The 23,172-nt window shown below is 35.7% G+C and overlaps 1 protein-coding gene across 3 annotated transcripts in view; it reads left to right on the top strand.

Annotated features, from left to right (window-relative positions):
- The window catches only part of LOC128682822 (uncharacterized protein), a 56,991-nt gene that overhangs the window by 5,091 nt on the left and 28,728 nt on the right, over positions 1-23,172 (top strand). The window contains exons 3-5 of one of the 3 annotated variants that reach the window (XM_053767709.1): positions 101-199; positions 2,920-2,965; positions 22,487-22,710. In XM_053767709.1, the coding sequence (XP_053623684.1) occupies positions 101-199; positions 2,920-2,965; positions 22,487-22,710 (369 nt within the window). Of the gene's footprint in view, positions 1-100; positions 200-2,919; positions 2,966-8,428; positions 8,871-8,943; positions 9,365-15,810; positions 16,644-22,486; positions 22,711-23,172 lie in introns of those variants that run through there. The other 2 variants (XM_053767710.1, XM_053767711.2) reach the window with 2 other exon arrangements.

The following is a 23,172-nucleotide window of genomic DNA, read 5'->3' as shown; positions in this document are numbered from 1 at the left end:
ACATAACAGTATTTTTTAATGAAATGATTTCAATGTCTTTCTGTTGTCTACTATTGGTGAATGTTTTAATATTAGTTAAATCGTGTGATTTCAATTTCAGGCCGGACCAAATGTCGGAAACCGCCTCACCTTACCCCCCGGCTGGGAAGTATCCACAGCAATCGACTCCGGATAAGATGCAACAATCACCATTTGTGAGGTAAAAAATAATTCTAGTAAAATTCAAAAAACCTTAGAATTTAATTTGCTTTATGAAAATAAATATTCAAATTCACAAGACGTTGAAATGAAGAAATATCGTGGGCGGCAAAAATTTGAATTCTCGGTCGAATGGACAAAGATGAGTCACGACCATAAGTCATTAGTATGGCGTCAGTTTCTAAAGTACACGACATCACTGTTATTGCTATTATGATAAAAACGAAAATGCAACGCTAGAATTTTCATCTATTTTTGACTACTTCTCTGATAACGTCATTATTAGCTAGAATATAGTAACGGGGCAAACGCAGTTTGGTAGAATATGTAACTATAGGGATTAGGCATCTTGTAAACAAGTAAATAATTGCACCTTCTTTTCAAAGCGTATATATGAAACTCTCTTAGATTCGATGAGTAAATGGTGCAGTATGCGAGATACGGGAAACGATATAGGATGTGCACCGATGCATGCAGCCGAAGCAGCAATAATTTCCTACGCTGTGTTCACACTGGCGTTAAGTTATTGAGCGGTGCACACTATAAGCTACTAACTGTGGGTGGACACTGAGTCATATTTATATTTATTTGAAGATGATTAAGCGGGTAATAAGTTTAGTAATGCTTATAGCGTTAATAATTGAGCGTTTACTTTATATTTTGTGCAATAGAGGTTGAATAAATAAATAATGTCTCAGGGAAAAATAAAATTATTCAAAAAGATCAATTCACCTAACTCCCTCCATTTTGTTTCGTCCATTGAATTTTCCGTCCTTCTCAGTCCAGTCGTTTTAATTTTTTACCTATTTCACCCACTGAGGGTTGTAATTTTCAAAATTGTTTTCTAATTACCTATTAAAACTACATAAAGATACTTTGTCAACATTTTCAACTTTTATACCTTTAGCAGTTTGTGTCTGCGTTGATATCCCAATCAGTGAGTACCAGCACACTATATTAATTATATTATTTTTTCTTTGTTGAAACATATTTTCTATCTCGTACAATAGATACTTGAAAAATACGCTAACAGTTCTAAGGGATCTAGCCGAGATCTAAGATTGTCTGTTGTGTGAACACAGCCTAACGGTGCACTCCTCGCAAGAGCGGGCAACAATTTGTTATGAATGTTTGGTCGCCAATAGCACAGTTTTCTCTAACCACTCGATAAATAACGTTACAGATACTTGGGTATCCATTTGTACCGCCACAGACAGTTTCCTAGATAATACATTAATTTTGCTTTGAGAATAGTACTGATTTTTATTGTTGTACTGACGCGGTGGCTATGCCTTGTGGGTTTTGTTTGTTTTGTTATTTAAAAATACATTACATATTTTAAGATTATTTTATTGGCCTTTATTTTCTGGGGTTTTGACTGTAAGTCTAAATTAGAGATGAAACGGATATCCGGTAACAATCCGGTATCCGGCCTATCCGGCGGCCTTAATGCTATCCGGCCGAATACCGGATAACTACTATTCGGCCGGATAGACATCCGGCCGAAATAAAAAAAGATCTGGATAAAAAAAAATTGTTTAGTAATTATTTACTTTATTTAGTAAGACTTAAGAAACATAATTAGGTATTGTTTAAAGTAGAAAATTAATTAATTAGTACTCATACTGTACTAAGGGCAAATTATGGTGAATAAAAACCAATTTTTCTGCATTGAGAGGCAGCAGGCGGTTTCGCTTCTTTTCATAAATAAGGCCAGCTTCAGAAAAAAGTCTTTCGCTATACACACTACTGCAAGGTGCTGAAAGATAGATTTTGGCAAACTTTGATAAATTTGGGTATTGTTTGGCATTAGCTGCCCACCAAGAATAAGGGTCACGATTGCGATCAATTCGCACTGACTTGAGATAAAAATCCAGCTCACAGGTTATCGCGTTTCTTTCTTCGCGTTGAACCTGGCCAGTATTGTTTTCATTTGCTACCTCATCAAAACAATCCCAAAACGTGTCATGAGCTTTATGAATGAAAGAATTGCTAACTTCGCTCATCAACGAAAAGACCCGAATCAAACCGAGGCCACCCGATCGTTCGCGCGTCGCCTACGCCAAGTGTGTGTGCGCTGCACCAAACGGCTAAGTTCCGCCGGATATTCGGCGGCCAGATATCCGGCTATCCGGCCAGGTGGTAGGCCGAATATCCGGTATCCGGTATCCGGCCAAACTGCTATCCGTTACATCTCTAGTCTAAATGTTACTTGATCGGTACCTGGACCTTGACTGGCTTTGATAGGATTTTTTTTCTGGTAAAATTCCCACGTTTCCTCTTTAGTCTCTCTCTCTCTCATCCCGGTTTCTTCCTCAGCCGTAAAGCGTTGGAACCCAGGGGCCGCTTAACGGCTGCTCCTGTGTAACATCTACAAAATACAACAATTTTCGGGATATAAAGTACCTAAAGTACTATCCTGTTTATATTCTGTCCATGTACCAAATTTCATGAAAATCTGTCTAGTACAACAAATATTCTAACATCGCATTTAAAGTAGGATATAGGGTGAATCGCGTGAAAATTAAAATTGACAAATCTAAATTGATTTAAAAATTGTATGTTACAGTTTAATAAATAAACGTTTTTATTGTGATTATACATATAATCAAGCTGGTTTTCGATGGGAGTGGGCAGAGACTAGGAATTTCTCGATCCTGACAATTGTGATTATAGTAACGATTTATACTGGTACTTATATAAGATTTCTGTCTTTTCCAGGAAAAACGATATCATCGAGTCACCTGACATGGCAGATTCAACAACCGTAAGATTTTTTTTTGTATTTATATTATTTACTAGCGGCCCGACCAGACTTCGATCGGGAAATTATCACACTTAATTTGAATACGTGCAATAACTGGTTCAATTATATATTCAGATCTATAGTTACATATAATAAATGACCGTGCACTTTTTTCAACGTTTAGTATACATACCTAATATTGAACATGAGTATATTAAGCTTTGTCGCTGCACACTAGCGCCACCATAACGTTTTCTATAATACAATGTGATCACAGTTTATTAAATGGATTTTGACAATCGTTTTCATTTAAGTCAACTATGTAATGGAAAACTATAATACTTTCTACTAAAATTATTTATTTTGTGTGGCGAAATTATAAAAATGTAAGATGGCGCTAGTGTGCGGACATAAAGCGCATTAATAGTAAAGAATCGCATAGTAATTTTTATTTGAAAAACTCAAGGTTTGTGGTGCCTCTGATAACACGGATCCCGCATGCTGTAGGTATATGATCATAAGAATCCATTTTATTAGAAGGAACTTTTCGACATCTAATTTTCGAAGTTTTGGGTCTTAGAACTGAACAATTTTACAATAAATACTAGCGAATATTAATGGGAAAATTATGTCTGCCTCGAATAAAAAATAGAACTGACCAACTACGATGGTAGATACTATAGTATCCCGGTTATCGATGCTGTAGACCCGGCATTATGTTGATAGTATAGGTGCTGCCGCTAAGTGGTTCTTTTATTTTTGCTGGCTATACATACACTATAGCTGTACAGTTCGCTAAACTTTGGCTGATTTTGCATACATTTCTGGTTCTCTTTGTGATAAATAAAAGCTCTCATAAAAACTACGCAATGTTCATTCAAGATCGTCGGCATTTGTATTAGTTCGACGATAGTGTGGAGCCAGTATTCAATGAAAGCAGACATTGTGTTTGACTCGACTTACCCTAAAATCTCTGCTTACTACGGATAGATGTCGTTACAAATAGATTCGTACTGAAGAATTCACCGCAAGAGGTACATTATTTTTTGTTGGATGTAGCGTTTTTTAAAGAAATAACTCTTTTTAAATACGCTTGTTTTGTGTTTAGGCAGCATGCAATTAAGCCTGACACATACGTTTTTGAACGCCAATCTGTCTTTAGAGAGCGCTTCCGTCTCACTCACACACCATAACATTTTATTAAATTGTTTTAATCAATAGCGAAAACTAAACAAATTACCACAGGCTTAGACAATGGAAGCACTACTACTACTAGACCGCTAATATTAACTGAAAAAGCCTTTGTGACACGAATTGTGACAGTGGTGAAAGTTTTGCCAGCAGAGCTCACGTCGAGTTGTATGGAATTAATATGATAGGAGCACTGTATACGTATAAAATCTATGACCACAGGAGATAAAGCTACACTAGGTAAAGGATTTTATTATATAGTATTATTACCTAATTATAATTATTCCATTATAAAATATGTAGTCACAATTTACGACAACGATTTTGCTGGCCACGGTATTCTTCTTAGTAAGTAGTGGCAACTGTGTCCAATAGAAAATTATGATACTTTCTAATAAAATTAATATGATAGTTGAAACAGTACATACTTTTTTAAATGTGTCAAAAACAAAAAAAATCTCTAGTGTCCCCGCCGACGATAGTGCTAATGTCGCTTACAACAACAACGCAGTCGGCCTGTTATTGATAATTTTATTTATCGCCGCGGGAATTCTAATCAATAAATAAATTAATTAAATTTTTATTCCAAATCACTTAAATGGTAAATTTAAAATAGGTAAGTTTTAAGTATATTAATAAAAAATGTGACGAGATAATGAAAAATAACGGTTACTAAGGATGAAAAATCCTGTGCTTACCACTAGGTAATCTACTAAGATTAGGGAACTATAGTCACAAAAACAAAACAAAAGCAATTAAAGGTAGAAATAAATATAGAATTAAACAAATAGTTAGTGTACTTATTCAATGATCTATCCTCATGGCCGGCCGAGGGCCGTGGTCATTACGTAGAATAAAAAACCACAACAAATAACAGCTTCAAATGATAAATACAGTTATTACGAACTTACTTTTGGGCTAACTCAATCTGTGTGATTTGTCCCTATATATTTATATACATATATTTATTTATTACTAGCTGTGCACCTGGGCATCGCTCCCGCGGGAATTTCGGGATAAAAAGTACGTTATGTACCTATGTATTATTCCACGTTATATTCTACTCGTGTACTTGTTACGTGTTGTAATTTCATAACAATCCGTCTAGTAGATTTTGCTTGAAAGAGTAACAAACATACACACATATATCCTCACAAACTTTCGCATGTATAATATTAGTTGGTCGTGCTGACTAGTGAAACGAATAGTCCTAGCTTTGAATGAACACCGCTTCATTCTATGTCAATTGGTTAAAACCGGCTTTTGTTGAAAGTTTCCAGACAGTTGACAGTTTCGAATTTTACAACTGTGTGATTCCACATGCGTTTGTACATCGATGAGAAAATAAGTTCGTATTTTTGTAGTATACGACTGAAATGGTAGTGTGGACTACTGTCCCTAGATGGCGCTAGTTGTCATGTCAGCTATGTCTTTATGCGACTTGATATAACTCTTTTATCTCTTTTTTTCTCTCCTCTCTATACTAGTTTTTTTATAATATATTTTACTAGATTTATTTAACTTGCAATGTATGTAAGAATGCATGTATGTATGTGCAATTTTGAAACAGACATCTTCAATCGATTGAATTAAAAGTACACACGTTTAGTTTGGATGACAATGCATTATTATGATAAGCAATCCGTGATGGTGCACCCAGGAACGTCTCCCAAGGCGGGAACTCCTCAACGGCCTACTGCACGAACATGATTGAATGCAAAAAGATCTTATAGACATAACAGCGCGCAGTGCGTTCGAAACTCTGAAAATCATCCATAAACTGGAGATTCTTATCATAGGTAGGTATTAATATTTAATCTGAATTCCAGCAATGAACTAACCTTACAGCTAAATGTAAACGTCGAATTCCTCAACTCATGGCTCTGTCTATCTCGCAAGATATTCAAAGATAGAGTTTCTGATAAGGCTTGACCTATTGACACAGCTTAGTACAGCTTGCAATGGAGAATGGCAAATCACTCCATTAATATTATTCAGAATTCGTTGTGTGCGTTGCATTTCACTTAATGACCACGACCTTCTGCCTTTAGGAACGACTAAAAAGAAAACGTTGTGTCAATAGTAGAATTATATCGGTTAGTCCACGCAATGTAGCTTAGGTCAAGTCGGGTCCTTTTAATTCCCGCAAAGTTTCCCGTGACGTTCTTCCCAAAGAGTCCGGAACAAACGCATCTACTTGGGTTGGGTTTTCGCCCGACTTTTTGGGAAGAAACTGCGGTAAAATAACGTTATAACTAATTCCTATTAATAACTATATTATTAGGACAAATCACAGATTGAGCTAGCCCCAAAGTAAGTTAACATATATAACGTTTCGACGTTCACATATATATATATATATATAACTAAATCTTTGTTTTCTATATCGGATGCAATATTACATCGCTTATTTACGTCAAAAATTTTGATAGAGCGTTGATGTCAGACAGGCAGCCGCTTGTAGACTTCTACAGCCAACTTCAAAAGTGCAGATGTAGCTGTTGCAATATATATATGGATATATATATATATATATATATATATATCCTGGGCTTCGATCCATTACAACAATAAAAAAGATTTGACAAAGAGATTACACTTATCGAACTAAAAATTAATATTACCTCCAGTCTTTCATGTTTTTCGATTGATCATATCAGTTAAGTTAGTATGTATAATATTGTACTTGTATAGGTATTAACCCATTTTCTGCACCGACAAGTTCAGACATCAAATCATTCAGTTATTCAGACGTTCGCGTCGCCACTGTAATGTATATGATGAAAGAAATACTGTTTCTATTTGCCCTGAAATCCGATCACTCCCATTTTGGGAGTACGTGCGGGAATTCGCTCCACGCGTAGGGTAAGACAGCCGAGACAAAATTCTGTTCGATTTGCCAACTATCATTCTCATTTTCGTTCTTTTTTTTTTCGTTATTACCCTTTGAGAGCTTCGCAATCCTCGTACGCCTTGTAGCAAATAGGAAAAATGTCCATCACCGAAGGACATCTGTCTGTAAAACTGGATTTTGACTACATAAAGATACATTCTTTCACATAAAAACGTGGATTTAGGTGATTTTTGGTATGGTGATGGCTTAAAGAAGTGGCATAGGCTACTATTTGCCTTGAGCGGTGCCACTGGCAACAGCTAGTATTTCGTAAATCAAAAACAGTTTAACATGACGATTATATTGTATGAACTTTTTTAATTTAGTATTCAAGCAATGTTTGAGGCATTCATAACACGAAATCTAAACTTATCTAGCCTTGACGAATTAATTGAACTGCATCTAATAGAATGATACGACATCATAGTAGATGCAGTGTTTGCAGTCGCTCTAATGGTCATCGGTAACAAAGCACATGACACGCATACGCGTCGTGTACATGATTTATGGTTATCAAGTAAGAAAAACGGGTGATCTTATTTATTGCCACAATTATAAACCTTCAATGTCATTGCCTCCCACACCGACGCGTGCTTGAGGAAGTATTGAAGGGATAAGAATCTTTTGGTAGCCACGAAATGCTTAATTGGTGGTTTCTTAATACTTAATCGTTGGAATCTGAATGTCTGTGAAAATCTTAGACACGTGAAATTTTCTATCATCCGAGCGATTTCCCGGTTTATTCTGAATTCTGAAGGTCCGCCTTCACCTAAGGTCCGCTGTTAATTATATAATAAAATTAAAGAATTGTTTGTTTTAGATTTTGTGTTTATAATTTTAACAACACCTTGTGGTAATTTCCCTTACAAATTAGGGTCTTATCACAGGCGGCGCACCATCCTACGTTTTGTTTTTTAATTACACGCTTGATTCTTGTTATTTCCAATTACCCAAATGGCCACATGTAAACTGTCTGATCTAATTAACTAGGAACCCCGCAAAGGAGCCGTAAAATCGTCGACTTAACACGATTTGCCTTTGGTTAATTACACTCGCAAATATAAACCGTAAAATCGTATTATCTACCACTTAATTATTCAACTGATCAAATTTACATCAATTTATAAATCGAATTTCAATCGTTACATCACGGCGTTTTACCACAAGCAGTTTTATTTCTTTTTAATAACAAATGGCTAATGTATAATTCAGATAAGTACCGGCAAGTTTTTTTAAAATCATACTTAACGACCTTCACGTATACTTGAGCGACACCCACGTTTAGTTTTGTCCTTGTTTTATTATTGATGGTGCTCTCAAGTTGTGGGCTATTATTTACCTCCTCGTCACCTATTAGTACCTACTGTTCTGTGTAATTGTAGGACATGCCGATAATCGTAGTCTCGTTGCGCGCGCGCACACTCTGACTCATCGGCAAGTTTTCTGCGCACAATGCCGACCGCACAGACCAGTCGTGTCTCAGCATATCTAGAGGGCGTACATGTCACTTAATTTACTCACTCATATTACGATCGAGTAAACTTTGCGATCATAAGTTATTACTGAAAACAATCGTGGATCGGAGTGTTTGTGGCCGAAGATGACTGCGGTGAAGAAGGCGCTGGCAATGCGTCAGCTGGACTCGATGTTCGGAAGCATGACCCTGCAAGGAGAGGGCCGGCATTCTCCGCTCGTGAGCTCGGTCATCGAGCACGACCCTCATTGCGACGTACATGGCCGGTGCAGCACTCCGTACAGATCGTCGCTATACCTTCACAGTAGGGAGTCTACGCCCGGTTATTACAGGGATTCGGTGTCACCCGTCAACGGGCTCATAATCAGGTCCGTAAACATTTTCAAATTCAATTAAATATTTATTGTGTGTTAAGTTTCTAATGCTGGGTATAATGAACAGGCGTCGAGACTCATTGGGCATGTCTGGGTCTCCCGCCCGTGAGATGGAGCACCCATCGGCGTTTCCGAGCTTGCTGCGCCGAGACCGGCACAGTCCATCTCATACTCCACCCAGAAGAGAAACCCCGAGTCCTACACAGAGACACTACAACAAAAGACACTCCATGGGATCCTTTCCGAATCTCAATAGAACAAATATTATCAACTACAACAGACGGGACTCCTCGTCCAGCAATGGCATAAGAGACATGAAAAGAGATTATGTCGGCTCCACTAATTCACTTTCCAGGAAAAGTTCAATAGACACAAAGAAGTCGTCCACAGATTCCTTGGACCTGTGGCATAACTCTTGGGATTCGGATCGGCATAATTCTGTGTCACCCCTTTTATATGATGACAGGCTGACAAATGGATATAATAAGGTAATTATAATATCATTTTATATATGCAGGCTGTAAGTTTGTTTACGTAGTATGGCCCTCCAAAATGATAAATTTTTCATTATGGTACCTTAATGTTAACAATACATGCGTATGATTATTTTTTTTGTGGTTAAAATATCGTTATTGTCATAACATACCAATAATTCTCCTGTGGACGCGCTCGTAAAGTTTGGTTACTGCGGATTTTATTTTAAGTGAAAATCCGATTAAACCACGATTTTTGTTTTCGAGATATTTAGTCGTACTTGAAATAAAAGAAAAAAGCCGGTTAAATTTGAGTTGGATTCGTGCGCCGAAGATTTCGTGATAATTCCCTTTTTGTTATGCACTGTATTAAAAGTTTTCAAATTTGTTCCTTTCTCTGTACTTATTGGAAAAAAGTTGCAAATAAATACCATTCATATATTTTTCTTATAAGTTTCTGTCTTTCTTTTACTATTTCATATAAACTACACATTATTGATAAAGAGTATGACAGTCAGACGAACAAGTAATCTCAGAGGTATTCTGTTTTTACCAATTGTTAGGTCCATACCTAACAATAGCTAAAAACCCTAAAAATGGTCTTATTCTCAATAAAATATTAATAAATAGTTACAATAGTGCCGTGTTCAAATAACACAAGAGATCAATTCATAAAATTACCTCATCGTCTCTCTACTCATCTACTAACTTGGACAAACTGTTTTAATAATTTTGTGTTATGTCCCGAATGATGTCATTGGTTCGATATTATGTTTATATTAGCGCTAAATAGGACATTAGAAAATATTCGAAAAACGCGTTGTGATTAAAGTTTTCTTTAACAGTACAATTATTTGTAAATAAATGAATAATAATTGAAACAACACTCAACGGCCTACACTATATAAGCACTGAACTTGTATCACGGGTCTCATGAACACAAACACAGAAACGCACACAACACACCCAGACAAACACATATTTGTATATTTATAGTACGCGATCAATATTGATTTATTTTGTAATGAAAAGTTTTGTATTGCGATTATATTCGCATTGAGCGTGAAGTTACGTTTTGTGAAAACGCGTCGATATCGTTTTGATTCTAATTTATACAACGTTATCACGCCACGATGATCGACGTAACGACATGCGTAACATTTATAGGAATAACATGCACTTTACGTCACTAATACCTGCTGTAACTTATAACCGTAGATGATAATTATTCCCCAAAGATACACTTTTGAATAAACTACGCTTTTAAACTACCCCAAAGATAAAATTTTAATTAATCCTACCAGTTTTATAATACATTGTGTCTCTGTAAGCAGAATTTATGCCTGAATCTAAGGCAGCGTTGCCTATATCAGTTGTCAAAGGATTTTTATACGACAACTATTCTGAAATAATCAAATTCCATGTTTGAACATAAAAGTGAAAGTATGTAATTGAAGGCGAACAAAAGCCGGCCTGAAAAATTGTATGATAATCCATTATTCTCTTGGGAATAATATAAGTTCATAGTGAAACAAAACGTGAACACTTGATACGTTTACGTTACGAATGAGTACGTGCAAGTAAGGTCGTTGTCGAGAAATTAAATATCAATAGCAAGAAATTAATAAGTTGACATTTAGCTTGATTGACAGCATAAAAACAAAGATGAAGTAATAATTACTATGCTCAGATCTTGATAGCTACTATAAATAAGTATGACAAGACACAATGTATTGGTTGACTCCATTGTTTACCCCTTCGTAGGTAATAGGTGAGTTTAAGTGTAAGAAATTAGTCATGATCGTCGGCTGTTTACACGCAGTGTGTTTAAATAATCACTTTAAAATTATTACTAACTAGCTTCGCCCCGGGGTATCGCTCCCGTGGGAATTTCAGGATAAAAGTACCTTATGTTAATACATAATAATCAAATATGGTACACGGGTAAAATGTAACCTGTAATAATTTACAGGTTACATTTTACCCGTGTACCAAATTTCATAGCAATCCGTCCAGTAGATTTTGCGTGAAAGAGAAACAAACATAATACTACTTACCTTTATTTAGTTATCAAGACATATGTGAATCCTTTATCCCAATGTTTTCACAAAACTGAAAAGCTCTGTCCTGGGCAGTCGTCAATAGAAATACAATTAATTTTGAAGTAGGTAGGTGTCGATTAACATCATGGACCTTTATTACGCAGATTGCCCTAAAAATGTTAAATAATGAATTATTTATTAAACTGACCAAACATAAAATAAATAAAATACACATTAGCAGATATATTTGTTCTTTATTTACTATAGACAAGAGTAGATTTTATACTCTTGTCTACAAAGAATAAATATATCTGCAATTATGACACTATTGAAATTCGAACATTTACGAATACCGAGTTGTTACTCCACTCGTATTCGTGAATGATCGAACATTGAAACGCAAATAAATAAATACGCTTTTGTAGTGGCTAGCAATAAACAATAACTACCTGATTTGAGAAAAAGATGATAATAGTTAGTTTTTCGAAATTCATTTACTACAATAATCTTGGCATCTAATTTAACGTATCTAATCAAATTTTTGTATATACGCCGTTCTCTAATGCGGTACGAGGTCTCACATTCGTGTGATTTCTACATCTCGGTCTTTATAATAATTTATCTTTGAACTTCTGTGTTGTAACTATATTGTGGCCACATCGCAGTACATGGCGCCAGCTGGAGGAAACCCGCTCCATGCCAAGAACCGCGACCATACAAGGAGAGGCCGCCGACTGCCGGTCACTGGCGGCTAAATCTGATATTACATTAAAATAACGTTTGTCCACACACTCGCTTGGGAGCGAAACAACTCATTTATTATTGCCTATTCAAAAATACATTTAATTAACCGACTGCTATATCAGTTTGCGATCAGAAAATTTGGGTGTCAATGATTTTAATATTCATATACATACAATACATCCTGTTGGCTAAAATAACACACTCGCATGAGTTGTTACAACTCGCACGCTACTGTTATATTTGGTTACTGGAAAAGTGGTTATTTGCATTTGAACTGAGCTTGTACCGTTACTTTGTATGCCCATAAAATATTTTTTTTACAACGCCTATGAGTTAAACAAATTTTGTTTAAGTTATAGGAACGTGGTATTTTTTGAACATAGTTATTAGTTAGATACTCCGAATTTGATAGCATCTGTCATAGTTGCATCATCTCAACGTTAATTTGATATCAAAAATATTTCAACATGCTAGCTACAAAGGCATACAATAACGTTAATTCATATCAATATAATGCGATCTGTTCGCCTTTCTTTCCTGAGCTTCTCAAAATGTGTTGCCATATGTCAATATACATTTCTGTGTCATATCGTTCATCTTAATGAGTGATATCGCCCCCACGGCGCCACGTATAAGAATCATATAAGTGCCACATTAAACCTATTGATTAAACCCGTCGTGCGAAAATAAAACGGGGCATTTTGTCCAACCTGTCTCAGCTGTTACGACTTGTCGCCTGTATCCGCCATATAAAACCTTCTAGGTTAACATCCCAAACTTTTACGCTACGTAAAACATTGAGTTTATCATGGGAAAAGGTTGTAACAAGTAATAAAATACTCTCCGGCTAAGTAGGAAAGTTCGGTAGTTATTAGAATTGTTAACGGGATTTTTATATAACTTTAACAAGATTGCCGTTCGGTTGTTTGAGGGATTAAATATTTTTCTGTTGTTTGAAATGAGAGCAGCGTTTACGATTGGTGAAGAGTATTAATCAAACTAGAACGAAAACAAGGTTGTACTTGGCTAAATGGGTTTCAATTTATCCTGAAACCCGAATCCCGTAAATATACAGTTTGACCCGCCGCCGACATCGCCCAATCAGTCAATAGTGCTCAATTGATTGCGTCGCGACGATGCAGTAACTGCCTATGATTCAGCTCCATTCAGCGTTACTTTGCGAACACAGCCGATGATAAAATAAGCAAAAGCCAATTTTATACAAGACTGAAAATGATGACTGCGCTGCTCTGCTCAAAATTCTGTGTTGATAGCCTTAGCTTTTCCGAAGTATTTCGCTCCTGTAGAAGTTATGTTGCTAGTAATCATTGTTTTTGGGAGTATTTAAAAACCACCATCTATCTGAATATTCTCTTATAAATATTCAATATTGCTGAAATGTAGAAAAAAAGAACAAACAATTAGAGTCGAACGCATCACGTTCAGTTTCTCTGCATTTTTATTTGTGCCCCGCGGCAACAGCGGCGATTTTACAATTTGCTGTTCTGTAAACTCTCGATTGTACTTGTAAGTAGAAAAATCTTTAATCCTCGCATGTCCTGTTTACTTTCAACATACACGCTATGTGTGTGGGATACATAGCCTATAAGTAGAAACATATATACATTATACATACATACTATAAGTAGAAACATATTTATGATAAAATTGAAGTGTAAATATTTGTCAAAACTATATTTACAATTCTCTGTAAGTCAGGGTATTTCGTTTTAGCTTGTGGCGTGAGTCAGGATGAAGTCATGTTTTGTGAGTTGTGAACATTTACGTAACTTCAGAGACCATTGTATTAATTGCGCTATCGTATGTTATTGTGTTAGCACAGTCGCTAAGACAATAACATACGATAGAACAAATTTTTATTGTAAGTAAGGATGTGAGTCGTCCGTCTCCGTCGCACAACGGCTCCGTGAAAACGCTCAGATAAAAGAGATAATAAAAATTGTCTTGAGACATTTTTTTATTTTTATTGGCTTCCAAATATAACGCCAGAATCGACCAGCTAAGAAGTTAAAGAAACCAAATTTTATTCTTTTTGTTTATAACTGAGCTAAAACTATAATATTTAACTACATTTACTAAGTTTACTTTTGATTTATTGAAGTATAAAGAAAATACTGATTTTCTTTATATTGATTATCTTATTTACATTGTTATGATGTTTTCTTTTTCATCATCGAATAATAATGCCGGTTACACACAGATGTACATTGGAGTCGCTTTGTAGATGGCGAGATTAGAAAATGCCAATGGGAACATTACTTATATCGCGTATGGCACAGTTTTCTGTTGAATGGCTTTCTTTATCTCCCTCTTGTATCGATTGGAGTGATCGATTATGTCAGGAGACTGATTTATTATCTTCCACAATATCTAACAACTGTTTTATAAGATACACTGAGAACATTGTATTCTATCTTTTTTTCTTTAATACAGCTAATAGTTGCTGCCCACGGCAAAAATTAACAAAGCTATGTTACTCTTCATATCTCTTCAAATATCTCCTCAACAAAAATCACCTCATTCCGAATGCCATTCAAATTCCTGACAGAAGACAGCGACCAAAACAACCAAACACGCTTCCACGTTTTAAAATATCAACAAGGAAAACATCGCAAAATTAAGGTCTTAAACACAATGGACAGGAGTGATGTAAATATTTTTTTTAAACTCTCAAATAGTCATTTAATTTACCGAGTTAATCCAAGTTTAAATTGTTTTATGATCCTGACAATCCGCGGGCTCTAGGGCGGCCGGCTTTCGGATTCGTAAACATAGTATTGTTAACTCCCTTACATTATTTCTGCTATAAAATTAAATCTCGATTGTTGACAAATTCCATCTTTATCACGTAACCTGTAGCTATAAAATTTATGAGAAACAATTTATCTCAATAATCTGCATCTATTGTTTTTTAATTTACGGCCATGATTTATAGACGGTGCTATTACAACATCTCCGCCGTATACAAGGGATCTTAATTATTCGTTTTCCTTGCGTAGGTCGAAAATTAAGATTATGATGAGTTTCTTCTGACATAAACTTGTTTATTGTATGATCTGTATATGGTGCAGCCTTGAGTTCCATCGTTACCAATATGGTGACTAATTAAATGTTTGAATTTTCCAGCGTTATTTCTAGCCTGGTGTGGGTGCCGACGTGCGCAGTAATAATCAGTATGATTTATTGTATTGTTTTTATCATCTGGCATATCATCATCATTTAATTAGCGCGGTATACTTGAAAACAGTGTATTTAAAACTAAGTCGCGTAAGGGAAAGCGAACGTTTGAGCACTTATTAGTTTTAACTCAACGGAATCGACATTAGCTCATTGTATGATTTACACTTTGCTTAATGATCATTTCGTGATCTACGATTCAGTTACGTAAGCTAGATTTTGTGATATCGGTGTTGTAACTAATGAAATATATATATTTTTTTATTATTACCGTCTGCGCAGTAAGTATATCTTGGATACAATATCTTTTTATTTAATACTTCACAATGTATGATGGTAATGGTGATAGAAAACGTCCTTAAAGACTAGATACAATGTAATCCGCGGGCATTTAGATGCAGCATTATGACAACGCCATCATATTTGCCATAAAGCCAGTATTTTACTGCGCTATCTGGTGGAACAATGCAATACGAAGAGATATTCTGGTACAACGCTTACGAGCAATATCTGAGCATGCTCAACGCATTGACCGCGCACGGGCTACCCCTTTCACTTATATTCGCATTCAACGGATCGAGTGGAACGCGAATGTGCCTTTCTCCGTGTTTTCGTCTCTGTCTAACGCACTGTGATGGTGGTGCAACACAGGTGGTGGGCCGGCGCACGCCGCCGTGACAACAGTGCCGTAGTTCTATCGAAAACATCCGCACGGCACCGTCTGCGCCGCGATCGGATGCTACAACGCGATCAAAATGAAGTCTAAACCGGCACACTACGTCGACGCACCGTTTAGGCCTTGGCCTCCGTTATCGCGGCAGATGCAACCCAATTTTTACTTTCGACCGCCTGACCCGATGGAAATGAGAAATTTCAAAACTTCATCATCTAAGGGATCCACATATTCGGATTTTTCTGCAATGAGTGCTTACAGTAACAAATCGAGGGATTATTACTTTTTATCGCCGAGCTATCGGTCTGCGGGTGCGCCGACTCCGAGCCATGCCGAGATGTATCACAGCAGAGAAAGAATCCGTCAATTGAGACATCCAAACCCTGCTCCTCCCGCCGCTTGTCCATGCAGTCGTTCGCGATCTCTCGAGGATGTCCGCACTGAGGTTGTAACAGAATGGGAAGATGACGATGAGAATGGCAACAGGATTGTCGCCCCAGCAACAAAATTCAACCGAACTTCATATAAAAGCAATGCCTCATTTCAAAAACAAGGATACATGACTCGCCATTCAATGGAAAATCTAGTCGACAGGCCTCCACAAGTACTACCACCTAAACGCATCTCGGCCTTTCAGGTAAATGAACCAACTTTCTATCGTATACTGTATAAATGCAGCTGCATTTTTATACAAAGGGTTTATTCGGAACTTAAATATTATATTTTTGTTTAAGAATTTATTTATGCGGACTTTCTAGGCCTTTCCGAGTTTACCAGCTCGATGCTAAGCGAAGTGTATGATTTTATATTTTGTGCGCTGTTGCGAAAATATTATTTTAACGTAATATGTATGTTGATAGGGTATTGAATTGTGTATATAATAGCATTTGGCTATATCGACTGGGTAGAACGAGTATGGGAATGAAACGTGTGCGTCAGTCGCGTTCAGCTCCGGTGAACCGCGTCGTGCCGTCCTGCGCGCGTAACGGATGTTCAATACTAACTTTTTATTCATATTCACACACACCGAGTAATTTCAATCCACGTTATTCTTATCTGATGCTTATGTTTCATTTAACAAATTTAGGTTTCCAGGTAATTCGGACAGTTTTTGTTTCATTACATACAATCTGTTGCAATGCGAGTGTGAATCCCATTGTGGAAATGTTTATTAAGTATTGTTTCATAAAATCCGCATTTTGAAACGTTCGTTTATGTAACACCATAATAATATAATGTAACAATCGTATCATAAGATCACTAAACGTCCCTTTGCTATTGTCACTTTGGGAAGGATTTATTAGCAGTTATAAAACTTGTGTTCAAACTCGGGTCGTTCGAGTTGTTACTTCTTGCAAGTATATTTTCCTGTTTGGTGGAATGTCGTAATTATTTTCACGTATTGTGTAGTCTACCGCAAGTGATGACTGTTCGTTGTTTTTGACGTAGTTTCTTTATTGCACGAGATCCTTTGTTCAAGTTTCCAGATTATTAAATTAACATGTCTTTTCTTTTTAAACTGTCTACTGTCTAGTGATCGATTTATCTAGTCTTGTATATGTTTAAATGTAATTCAGATTTTTAAGTACCCATGAAATAATATTTGATTACGTTCTGCAGTTCGATCAAAGCTAATACAAACGCGTCCTGTGCAAAAGCCATTTGCGGTGTCTGTATATCCTATTATACGAGCGACTTATATGAATGTTTATGTTTGTATGTCATTAAATTGGCTGCATATTTATTGCAGCTGAAATATAAATCTAGCTGGTTTTCGTTTGTAGAGACTCCTTTTATAGTTATGTTTTATACTCTTAACATATAGTTATCACGGCACATCGTTATGTACTATGGATCTAAACTATAGAAAATATCTAAGATCTAAAACCAGTCACATATTAGATAGCTATAACCTTATTTGGATTACAATCTTATTAATTACATACTGCATAGTTTCAGTTTCACCGCTTCTTCGCAATAATAAATTATAGAATAATAAAATGGTCGATAAAATATTAAATAGTAATAATAAATATATTAGGACAAATCACACAGATTGAGCTAACCCCAAAGTACTTCGAGACTTGTGTTATGGGATACTAACTCAACTATACTATATTTTATAACAAATACATATATAGATAAACATCCAAGACCCGGGTTAATCAGAAAAAAGATCGTTTTCCATCATGACCCGACCGGGAATCGAACCCGGGACCTCTCGGTTCAGTGGCAAGAACTTTACCACTGCGCCACCGAGGTCGTCAATATTTTTATTATATTGCGCGATATAAAAATCTTATTGAATAATTGAAACCGATTGAAGCGGAATACGCGGATCCCTTTCCGTAATATATTTTTCGAAATATTATTCGTATTTTGTATTTATTTTAATTTCATAGCACGCGGTCGTAATATCCAAAGCGTAAAACTTAAAATACTGGATCTCGAATGTACCTCTAGAAACTCACCCTTTCTTAATAGGTACAATTTTTAATGAAAAGATGAAAATAAATTATGTGCTGACCTAATTTATTTTCATTCCACATCTGTCCTATGATGATAGCTCTCTGTCTGTGATGTGAATAGTCTAGTGTAAAAATAATTTGACTACAATTTTAATTTAGATTTGATATAATATGAAATTACTATGGTACGATGTACAATTTTGATGTGTCATTAGCTCATTTAAAATATTCAAATGGCTTCAGGTTATTTCTTCACATCTTCGTTGCGATTGTTGATAGGTTTGTTATTAGAAATGTCGCCAGCATATATATATGGGTCTCGATAGTTGGTGTGATTAACATTGGATTGACTAGGTCTATGTGTTAATTTGATACCTTATTTATACCCGTGTGCAGTAAATAAACAATTCATACAATATTTCAAACCAAGCCCGGACCAAAAACGATTCGGCTGTGAAAAGTAAACGACATCGAATTTAAATCTCGCACTAATATCAATGGAAATTGCTCGATTCTTGCCCGTAATTCGACAGCGTTACGATATCTAAAGTCTGTTTGATTAATGGCGGTGACATTTGATAGACTGGTGTTAATTTTAGCTGTTCATTATAATAAATCTAATTGTGTTTTTATCGCGTAGTAAGTGTAAAAGTTTCGTAATAATCAAACTATTTTATTACCTATTAGGTACTTTAATTTCGTTTTGTTATTTACCACTTGCTGCTTTGGCAAAATTATTTCGGTTAATTTTGTTACCTTATTGATTAAAATAATCTGAAAATACTTATATTTTTAAAGTTATGCCAGTTAAACTTTTTAAATCACAAATAAATATGCACTCCGAATTAGTAAACGGCAACGCTTATTTCGATATACAAAAAAGTTACAAGGCTAGAGCCAAACTGTATACAAGAGATGATTTATTAACTCGCATATTAGTCATATTAGCTAATAGGGAGGATGACGCGAACAAAAATATGTGACAAAAAATCTCGTGAAATATGATGGTGCGGACGCATGTTTTGACGGAACGCGGCGAGGTAAACATTGTTGAAGTTAAAAAAAGCGGTATAGTACACTTTCTATTACAAGTTGAGAGATTCAAACACCACTACAACGACACGCCACGTTACCTGATTTCGAGCGTTTCCAACAACATCTCCACGATGTCGCTACTTCATCTCGGAACGGCGCAAGCCAATCTACATTCTATAACTTTTCTCTTAAGTTCTAAATTGAACTAACTCGCGCATGTTATAATATTCTGACATTTATGTATTGCGCTTTGTCAACTAGTTGGTCATTTAAGAGAGTTCGGTTCTTTTGAGGTTTTCAAAGGTTCTTTAATCTTTGAAGTCCATGGCTACAATATAATGGTTAGCTAAAATCAGATTCTAGTATTCTTTGGTATACAATTGGGTATGCCGTCGACCTTACGAAGAGGAGGGGAAACTGTAGGATAGCGGGCCCTGGGCTCCAATACTTGAGCATTGGAGGGCCCGCTCTCCGCGGCTGAGGAAGAAATCGTGAAAACGCTCAGATAGGAGGAGATAGACACTAGTATTATTTGCCTGAAAGTTTACATTTATACATATTTCCCAGAAATTATTATTTTATTTTAACAACTGTGTGGACAATCAGTGTTGAAATCAGATTTTGTATCAAAGTCTTAATTTTATGAACACCTGCGACATAATATTCTATGTAAATGTTTAGATTAGAATTTTCCTGTGTTCAAGATCTCGAGACTATACTATGTTTGCTCTTTATATTTGATTCTTTAACGATGATTTACAAGTGTGCAGTTTGACGTCATGTTTATGTATCAATACCTATAGTCAATTTTTATCGTTTCCTTAGGTAAATAAAACAGTTTTTACTAGCGGCTCAGTATAATAACTAATACTAGTACACTCCTTGCTTAAACCAAGACATTCCTAAATTGTGTTTTCATAGAAGATAACTAAAATAACGTTTTTCAGGTGCTAATAAACTTAAATCTGTTGGAAATATTTAAAAAAAACCATTAACCTGGTATTTTCATTTAAATCACATAGTATTTTGGGGTAGAAAAAGGGGTAGGATGTGACTGGTAGACGTTCCTCTTAATTTTGAAACAAGATACCTATTCTATCTACTATTTATCATATTTAACACTATTATATATTAAAAGAAACTGCATCAACATGCGACTGTTAAATTAACAAGCTAAATCATTGCGATAATTATTTATATTATCGAACGTCGTGAATTTCACTTCTATAAAAATGTCTTATTAATAGTTTCCACTCTGGAGGCATTTCATTAGCGTTGTTCAGTTTCACTGACTTCAATGAAGTCAGCATTAAATATTTACGTTGATAAAAGATTCAAGATTTCGAATATTTTAAATGAGACAATTTAGTAAAAGTTGATGTCGAATTAACGTCGTAACCCGTTAATTGATGGTTAACTCAACAATGGTCGGGTTATCCCTCATTCTCCATGCACGATTTGTTAACTTGCATAACATGATAATCTGAGTTGTTCGCACGCTTTCGAGAAACTGTTAATTCGTTTTATTCCGAACGACTTTTTGTCCGAACTTCTGTCATGTCACGTGGTATGGACAACGGTTTTTGTAACACCTTTTATGTAAACGTCGAATTTCAAGTATGTGATCGAACACACTAAACATCAGTAGCCTTTGCCCTATTCGTTTGTGGGTGTAAATGGCTTAGAAGTATCTATCAAAAATAATGATGCCTCATCGTCCATATATGATTAAGTGTTTATACTTTGTTGCAGTTGTATCATATCCGGAAATAATGGATATGCCGTCGTGCATACATTTGCTTGATTCTTCTTTCTTACGCTTGGTTAACTTGATCAGGTGATAGTGATCAGTGATTACCAATTGTTAATCGTTTATGTGTCTAAAACTTAGGCTTTGTCGAGAAACCTCTCGACAAAGACTAACTGTTCATGAGTGAACCCACTCATGTACAATTAATTTAAAAATCGACTAGAAGAAGAATGCCGGTGATTATCATCGATGATTTATACCTCTTAAGGTAATTACAAAATGATTCAATTGTGGATAAAATGTTTCGACATTTTATCAAAAGCGTAAATCCATGGAAATACGGATGTCCTTTCAGCTGTATGAATTATTGATTAATGAAATTGCATTGCAAAAATTACGTAATGTCGACCGCATTTACGAAAAATGTAAAAATATACGGCCTTGCTCACTGCTCTTGACTCCGGTTCGACCTTCCGCATTTCTTGGTAGCAATTTGTATTTAAACGCAAAATCTTTACACCCCAAATGAATACCTAAAAATATGTTAACTCATATATTTTGTTAAATGTTTAATAAGTGATTTAAGCATATAATAAAATTATTTTTGAAATTTATGAAATAATTTTAGCGGGCTCATTTTATCGGCCTAGTTTTGATGAATATTAATTAATTCAATCGTCTCTTAGCTGAATACGGGCACAATTTTCTACGCTTGTATCAGTCTGGCATCAATTTTTCTGTTCAACTTTGATCCTTTATTTTCATTAAAATATATGGTATATTTTCTCCTCCAGCTTGTTATCTAAAACGTGGAAAATCAAATAAAAACAGATCGTGCTTGTGCCGTGACTCACATCCAAGACACAGCTCGGTTGTCTGATGCAACAAAAATTTATCTCAGCATGCGAGCCAGATTCCAGAGGGATTATCTCGTTTCAATATTATTATTATCTGTACCATATACGTAATTGTAAACAATCTATTAATTATGGAATTTTATCGCAAAACACATTTTTTTCCGATGTGTCATAAAATATTGTTAAAAGACAGATAAAATATGACTTAGTAAAAGTCAAGTTATAAATAATAATTTCTATATTTTATTTTCATTTAATAAACAACTTGAAAACGTAATGAAAAAAGTGCACGGAATGTTTATTGAACCGTTAACAATATCGTCGACGTGGCGTATATTAATTTGCAATTTAAATTGCACTTATTGCACAGGCACAAAGCAGAAATGGTGGGCTCCAAAGCGCTCCAATATCATCGCCGACCGGAATAGGAGCTGAAGTGAACGGATCCAGGCCCACATTCAAACCTGTGACGGTCCTGGAAGACCTGCAGGCTGTCCGCTGCGCAGAGTTCCATCCCAACGGGAAGCTGTATGCAGTTGGTTCCAACACGAAAACCCTCAGGATATGCACGTATCCGAAGATAGATGAGGTCAAGTAAGTGTCTTTAGTTTCATTATATCTTTTAAATATTTTATAAACAAAATCTCGTTCAAAATAGTCGTAATCAAAGCAGGCATGTTGTTGGCATTACCCCTTCGCACCCTATGTCGAAATTTTCAATAACCTAAATAATAATAATAAAGGGGCGCAGCCCCATCCATCTTAACACGGCCGTCGTGAAGTTATCCATTCTATATAATATATTGTTTCTAAGTATTTCGCCCACTACGTCATAATCTATTCAAATCGTGATAGGTTGATTATACTTCTAAATGTCATATTTTAAATCGAGAGCTCTCCAGCGACCTGGTTGCGTTTCGCTGTAAATTTTTATTAGATGAGTATAAATTGAAAGCTGAAATGCGTCCCGATCTCGGTTTAAAATTGTACCAGCCAGAATATTGTCGGCAATTGCGGTTTTAAAACCCGTTGTACAAACCTACAAAGCATCACATT

Source organism: Plodia interpunctella, chromosome Z (genome assembly GCF_027563975.2).
Source record: "Plodia interpunctella isolate USDA-ARS_2022_Savannah chromosome Z, ilPloInte3.2, whole genome shotgun sequence".
Classification (NCBI taxonomy): domain Eukaryota; kingdom Metazoa; phylum Arthropoda; class Insecta; order Lepidoptera; family Pyralidae; genus Plodia; species Plodia interpunctella.
Note: the sequence above shows the minus strand (reverse complement) of the source record. Positions and strands in the feature narration are given on the sequence as shown.